This window comes from Gavialis gangeticus, unplaced genomic scaffold, assembly GCF_001723915.1.
Source record: "Gavialis gangeticus isolate Ggan-Ray unplaced genomic scaffold, GavGan_comp1, whole genome shotgun sequence".
Taxonomy (NCBI): domain Eukaryota; kingdom Metazoa; phylum Chordata; order Crocodylia; family Gavialidae; genus Gavialis; species Gavialis gangeticus.
In genome coordinates, this window is record NW_017729000.1 from 31,124,158 (window position 1) to 31,131,776 (window position 7,619).

Here is a 7,619-nt window from a genome sequence, read left to right on the forward strand (position 1 = left end):
CCTGATTCTGGGGGGGGGGGCACCAGGCACCGATCGCTAACTTGGGGGGGGGGTCCCCCAGTGGCTGATTGCTGAGCCCGCAACCATCAGCACTTCCAGTATCACCACCGGCACTTCTCTTGCCTTGGGAGGGGAGGAGGCATGCCAGCCTTTCTCCCGGCACCCCCACTTCTAGGGGCCAATATCAGGGAGGGCATGTGCCCATACTCCTCCTATGCATAGCCAATGATTGGAAAACAGCATTTCCACTGATAGACCAGGCAGGAAGCGTGTGGCTGGCGGAGTCAGGGTTAAGGTTCTGGGTCTCTTTTAGACTGAGAAGCTGAGAAGTGCTTCTGCCCTTATGACTGTATGGACTATCAGCTGTGTCCTCTCCCTCCCTCCCTCCCTCCCCCTTGGGATGTTTCATGATACAGTTGGGGTGATGTAACTGAGAAGTGGTCCAGGAAAAATGCAAGAGGCAAGGATTTTTGTGGGATATATATTTTATTGGACCAACTGTATAGTTTGGAGGGATATAAACAAATCTTCAATCATGAAGACTTGGGAAGGGGTGCTTCATACCTAAAAGCTTGCCTCTCCCTCCCAATATAATTGGTTCAATGAAAGATACCACTTACAAAAATCATCACCTTTAACATTCTATAGGATTTTAAGCATGTTTGTAGTGCTACAAACAACTTGAATGGCTCTTTTCTTGTTTTGTAGCACTACAAAGCATGTTTAGCACTACAAATATAACACCTCTCCACAGTTAAATTACATAATTTTTTTTGAATGCCAGTTCACTTCTTGAGTTTGCAGCTGATTGTAACCAATCTTAAATTTCAAATAATTTTACATTTTGCTATAAAGTTCTTGTATGTGCCAAGTAAATGCCTGTGGTATTTCCATGTACTGTAAATCCATGCACATTCCTCTTGCCCAAGATAACAGAACCCTAAAAGGCCTCATGTTATTACTGAAAAAGAGAGTCCATGTTTGGGACTATAGATGTTTGCTTAGCTTTTTGGCAGAATGGAATTTTAATCTAAAGAACAAACTGAATAATGTCTTCCTTGCATTCTGTGTTTAATCCAATAAGCTCCGTTGTAAAGTTTTATTATGATGTTTTTGTCATTTTAGAAAGTATGGCTTATATTAAAACAGATGGCCAGATTCTAGATGGATATAAGTCTATATTAGTATAATTTATTTATACACTAGGGCTATTTATATGCTAGGGTTTAAACGTCCACACTGCATAAAAGCAAGTATACACCTAATGAGAGGGGATCCCTGGGGCATGTCTACACATGCATTAATGCACTTTAGTTAATGCACATTAAAGCTAATACTTCCATTCTGAGGTACTAAGAAAATGAACATATCAACAAAATCACATAATGATGGAAACATTTCCAAACATCCATTTTCAGAATGCACTCTCCATAGCATGAGTTTCTTTCGAAAAGCAGTTACTTTCTCACTCGTTGTTAAAATGTCACCTTTACCTTGAAGGGACAGATTAAGTGTTTTTATTTTTTCGAAAATGTCTGCTAGGTAGCATACTACTGACAGCCATGTGTCATCACAGAAAAGGTCAGCAAATTTGGAACACTTGTCTTTTTGTAAAAGAAAAATGCGTAACTCATCTTTAAGTTCGACAACTCTTTTAAGCACTTTGTCACGAGATAACCAGTGAACGTCTGTGTGGTATAAAAGATTTTCATGGTCACTCCCCATCTCATTACACAGTATTGTAAAGGTTCTACTATTTAAAGGTCTTGTTTTTATAAAATTAACCACATTGATAACATCCTGTAGCACTTTGTGCACTTCTGGCTCCAAATTCTTTGCTGCAATAGCTTGCCTATGAATGATGCAGTGAATGAATTTAATGTGTGGTGCTATCTCTGTAACCTTACCTCGGAATCCCTTTTTTATTCCAGTCAAAGCAGCCGTTCCATCAGTGGTTACACTTACACAGTTTTTCCATAAAACATTGTTTTTTTTAAAGAAATCATTTACTGTTGAGAATATATCTTCTCCAGTACATCTTTTCTTTAGTGGCTCAAAAAAAAGTAGTTCTTCGTGTATTTCATTATTGAAACAGAATCTAGCAAATACCATAAGCTGAGATGTATTACAAACATCTGTACTTTCATCCAACTGTATAGCAAACTTCCTACACTGCGTAATTTGTTCTAATACTTGTTTCTTCAAATCTTCAGCAATGTTTTCTATGCGTCTTCCAACAGTATTTGCTGACAAAGGAATGCATTTTAGTTTATCGCCATATTGTTTTCCATATATTATTTCAGCCATTTTTACCACGGCAGGAACAACAAGTGTTTCCCCAATGGTATGTGGATTTTTGTCTTTCGCTATTAAGTAAGAAAACTCGAAAGAGGCTTCTAAACATTTATCATTAAGTTTAGTGAAATTTTGTAAAGTACTGGATTGAGTATCACATGACTTTAAACATCGCTGAAAAAATTGTAGAGGTTTGCCTTCATCTTCTGGATGCTTAGTTTTTAAATGTCTTGCTAATCGTGATGGTTTCATACTATCATTAGCTAATATCTCAAGGCACAATGTACACTTAGGGCAAGGTTCATTGTTAACGATAATGGATGTAAATCCATATTTCAAATAGTTGTCTTGATAATTTTGAATTTTTTTGGCTGACTTCTTGTCATATCTGATTGGATCGTCATTGTTTTTACCTTGTAATGTGGCTGACGACGAGCTCGTATTAGGAGTAGGAGAAGTGTCAGCTCTGCCATTTTCTTGCTGTTCACTTGTGCTCGCATTATTGGTATTATCTTCAATCTGTGGTTTCTTTGCAGGAATCTTTTTAAGCCACTTGTCCATTTTGTGAGGGTTAGTTTAGTTAAAACTAAACAATATAATTTGTAAATCCACTTAACCAGGCACACGTAAGCTGCAATACTTCGCAATACGCTGAAAGCGAATGAACACTTCTTCCCTCAGGATACCTCACGTACCGTACATGACACGTGACCATCTGACATACAGAGTGAGGGCGCCAGTGTCAATCTGTATATTAAATATTAGTAAAGCTTAATTTCTTTCTTATTTTTTTAGATAAAAAATAAATAAAAATGCAAGTTCTAATATTTTCTTCGCGCACCCCAATGGATCATCTTGCGCACCCCCTGGGGTGTGCGCACCCCACTTTGGAGACCACTGCTTTAAGGAAAGAGAAATAAACTTAAGTAATGTTTGTTTGTTTTTTATAGCAGATCAATTGTAACAGTTTTAGTCAGGAAAGTAATTTTGAAAATTATACATTTGTAATGTGTGAAGACTTGTGTAATGTCTTTTTTGAGCCTTCTAAGACCAAACTGCTTACAGTATTTACCAAATAAAAGTACTTTCATTGCTGATACAATCCCTACAGAGCTGAGTACAGCTATTTTCTGGTTTGTCTCCAATACTATTAATATTGCCAGCTAAGCATTAACTCTAGAAATGGCACTTACAGGTCAAAATATTGAGTTTCTTCAGCACTGAAAATAATAAACCTTAATTGTGTAGGATCATTTTCTATGAAATGAAAAGCTGAGAATTCCAGCTCTAGAAAAATCAACAATTTTAATAATCACAAGGACGGAAGTTCTCTCATCTGTCACAGATTTCCAGACAGCAGTATGCATTTGTCTGTGCCAGAGTTCAGAGACACTTTTCTGTTTATAAGTATATAAGATATGATTATGGGACAGTGGAGGGGAGGAGAACACAACAATTCAATAGGCAATTAAAAAAAATTGAATAGCAATGTAAAATCTTTATTTGTGAAATTATTCAAATGAACACGTATAAAATCATCTTTTGATGTTTTCACAAGTCCATTTATTACTTGGGGAAAAATAATTAGCAGAGTATTTTAAAATAAATCGTCAATTGTTTTGCAAGGTAAGATTATCAACAGTAACCTTGACATTAGTCTTACTGTAAGTTCTGTTAGAGCTATATTGAGAAGACTGCAAACTTAAAAATAGCTTTCCTCTAAATAGGCAATCCAAAAGAATAGCATCATATTACATACATGACATATTCCATTGCAGAGTGTTTCACACTTTACTCCACACATGAAATGTGAAAACCTTTCTTTGATAGCTACTTTGTATATTAAATGAGGTTTAGTTGCAGCCAAGGATATTGGGGCCAACTGGTGTTCTTCTGAAACATATCATGAGGAATCTTTCACTTTTTGTTTTTATGTCTGTACCTTGCAACGAAATATGAACCAGTTTGTGTTGCACTGGTCCATCAAGGGGACACTGCAATGTAGAAGATGAACTGCTGATCCTACATGCCATGAGGGCCATGGGCGAGGGGGTGTCGATCTCTAGTAATGTGGTGATTTTTGTATTTGACAGGTGTTTCATGCTTGGTCCCTGGGAGAGCCACATACCTTTGCACTTTCACCTTTTCCATTTTAAAAAATAATATTTGTATAATAAAAGTTTAAAAAGTCCAAAGAATTACTTCTTCTCCTTCTCCCCCTCCCTCTCTTTTGTGTGTATTTATATATGGTTATATCTGTGTAGCCTAATATTATATATCTACTGCAGAACTGGCTGTGCAAATTAGCAGATATAGCATTAGTAAATCATCCTTTCAAATGTATGTCAGGCACAGTTGCTATTTCCGGATACTATGACATACTTATAGCTAAAGCCTTGTTGAGAAATCTCATTTAAGGAGGATGCATATTAATGATGTAAAGAGAGAATAAAAGACCAGAGGTTTTCATTATTGTCTCTATTGCATATTGCAGTGTTCTAGGAGAAGCTAGACAGAAGTGTATCTAAAGCAATGCAAAATATAGTCTACTTCACACCTTGGCCTGGTACTCCATACAGATTAGGATGTATGGTATGAAGCACTCAGGACACAGGAACTATGTTACCTTGTACCTTCAGGTCTTTCCTAATAGAATTTAGGAAGGTATACATGTGTTGTCAAAAGATGGATTAAAGCTTGTACTTTTTTGTAATATACTTCATCAGGCTTTAACTCTGAGAAACCCGTGTCAGCAAATGTCATGTCTTATTTTTTGTAACACATCTGATTCCTATTTGAGAATAATGCTTATTCATGGAGTATAGAAATTGTTGAACCATGGGGCAGTGTGGATATGTTATTGGTTTCAATTTTAGATAGTTCCATAGGTAACTGTCACCTAGCCCAATCTCTTCAATCCTGAGATTTAGCCATACCACTTTTAGTCATTGGCTTGCACTGAGTGTAGTACAGATCAGTTTCCTCCCTGAGTTCACCAGGAGGAGAAGAGGGGATAAAGAGGTGGAACCAGTTAGTAGAATGATGTAGTCTGCTTTGGACTGGTTGCTGAGTATGCTTTGCAAGCTGATAAAATTAGCACCTGTGTGAGACAGCCATAGCTTATCTGGGATGGTTTGTTCCCCTTGAGAATATGAGGAGAGAGCAATCTCTCACCAAGCAAGTAATGTGGTTGTAGGCCTTGCTGTTTTGTGAGGAAAGCTCTGCACCTGGACTACAGCCAAATATTGGTGCCCAAACAAATCATACAAGCTATGATTTCTACTCTTGCATCCAGTAGGCATTCTAGATGCTAGTAAGTAGTGGTTTCTCACCAGTACCATTCTTGGTTGATGCCACCATGTGCTGCTTGTAACCCAGAAAAAAAAAAACCATTCTGATGAGTTGACTTTGGCCTTGAAGTGCTACTATGCACTTTTCACAGACAGGCCTATGAACTTCACTTCGTCAGTGTCCTAGATACAGAAACTCATGGACTCAATATAGACATTGGATTTATTACACACTAGCCTCGGGCTTCTTTATTAATCCTTACATCCAGGAAGAGCGCACACACACTAACTAGATGCTTCCTCAGCCTGATGAAGGGTTTTAAACCTGAAAACCCATGCCTCACAGATGGCATCCCTGGCAGCTAAGTTGAGCTCACTTGGAGCCTTACAACTCTACTGCAACCAGCAAGCATCAGGCCTTTTGAAGATCTTAGCGGTCTGGGCTTTTCCCAGCCACTGTGCATGTGTGTGGTGGCTGGAGGTTATAAGGTGCCTCCTACCTGCCTTTCACCAGGGAGATCCTTGGCCCTGGCATTTCCTGGGGCTGCTGTGTCACCAGTAGTCGCACCAGGCTTTCTGACCCTGGCAGGGTGCAGTTTTAGTAGTCCTGCCTGGGGCCTCCTCCTTCCTCATACCTCCGTCCCACACCTCCAAGTTCATCCTGGCACCGAAGCTCAGCAGGCACGTGTTCTTCCCCTGCTGGTTCATGATGCAGTGAGTGCCCCCTCCAGCTCTGAGAGTGGGGCATTAAATGGTTTTTTAAAAAGGAAAACAGGAAATTGGTGCAGATGGAGTGAGGAGGGTGGCACTCACTCCATCTGCAGGTGGAGCTTGGGGACCCCCAGCAACATGAGATTCACCTTGAAGAACACCAGCTGCTCTACCAAACCAGGGTCCAAGGAGGTGTGGTGGGGTGTCATAATAACCCTAGCAGTGCTAAACACCCGTTCACTTGGAACACTGGTCAGTGGACAGGACAGGTGTTCCTGGGCAACTGTGGCCAGATCCTGCCACATCTGGCTACAGGCTGCCCAATAGGCCAATGGACCGCAGTCCAGTGGCTTCACATGCTCAGCGAGATAGGTAGCCACTAAAGCCTCAGCATTACCTGCCCGAGGTTGGGCTCTGGTACATCTGAACCCCACCATGGAAGCCATGCCCTTGGTCCACATTGCCAGTGACTGGCATGGAGGAGACTGGTGGGTGCTGGTGCTGGGAGTGCTGGCATGGGACAGTGGATACCTCTCTTCCACATCCCCTCACCTCTGCCTTTCTGCCTCCCTGACTCTGTTTACCAGCACCTCCTTCCAGTGATCAAGGGTTTTGGTGCTGCCAGTGCACATGCTCCCCTTCACGCTCAGGTTGCACATACCCACCGGCATGTGGACTGTACTGGACCAAAATGGATCCAGCTGTTTTTTGATGCCTTCCTTCAGCCACTTCACTAGTGCCTGCACCTCTGCCCCAGCCAGAAACACTGATCCCCTGGAACTTCTCCATTTGGTTTTCAAGTTCCCTCAATATGGGGATCACCTGGCTAAGGAGGGCATCACCAGACCTGAGGGTCTCAGTGGCCTCGAGGAACAGCTTGACATTCTGGAGACGATATCCTACTCCACTTTAAGTGGGCTGCTGAGCCCAATCTCCCCAAGCAAGGCCATCTCATGGATGGTCTTCTGTTGCTCCACCAGCCTTTCTAGCATCAGGTATGTGGAGTTCCATCAAGTCTCCACATCCTGCATGATTTTGTGCTGTGGGATGCTCAGTTCTGCCTGTTTCTCCTGCAGCATCATGCCCCTTGGAAGTGGAATTAGCTGCAGTGGAAGTAGCCCACCATCTTCCTGGATTTGGAAATGAGCTGGCTGGTAGTGGTAGTGGCGGCACCATCATCAGCAATCCTGTCCCCCTCCAAGGTGTCTCTGACTATAAGGTGCAGCTTGTGTGCCTCACAGAGGATGCCAACAAGTTAGCATCATGGACTGCCTTGACCATATTGCCCCTATTTTTGGAGACCATGAACCCATGGGTGAGTTC

General features: G+C 41.3%; 1 protein-coding gene across 1 annotated transcript; it reads right to left on the minus strand.

Annotated features, from left to right (window-relative positions):
- Positions 1–1,314: 1,314 nt before the first annotated feature.
- Positions 1,315–5,058, minus strand: ZBED8 (zinc finger BED-type containing 8). Its single transcript, XM_019505994.1, has 2 exons — positions 4,999–5,058; positions 1,315–2,823 (listed from the first exon to the last, which is right to left on the minus strand). Exons 1-2 carry the CDS (start codon positions 5,056–5,058, stop codon positions 1,315–1,317), a joined length of 1,569 nt encoding a protein of 522 aa, XP_019361539.1.
- Positions 5,059–7,619: the final 2,561 nt, after the last annotated feature.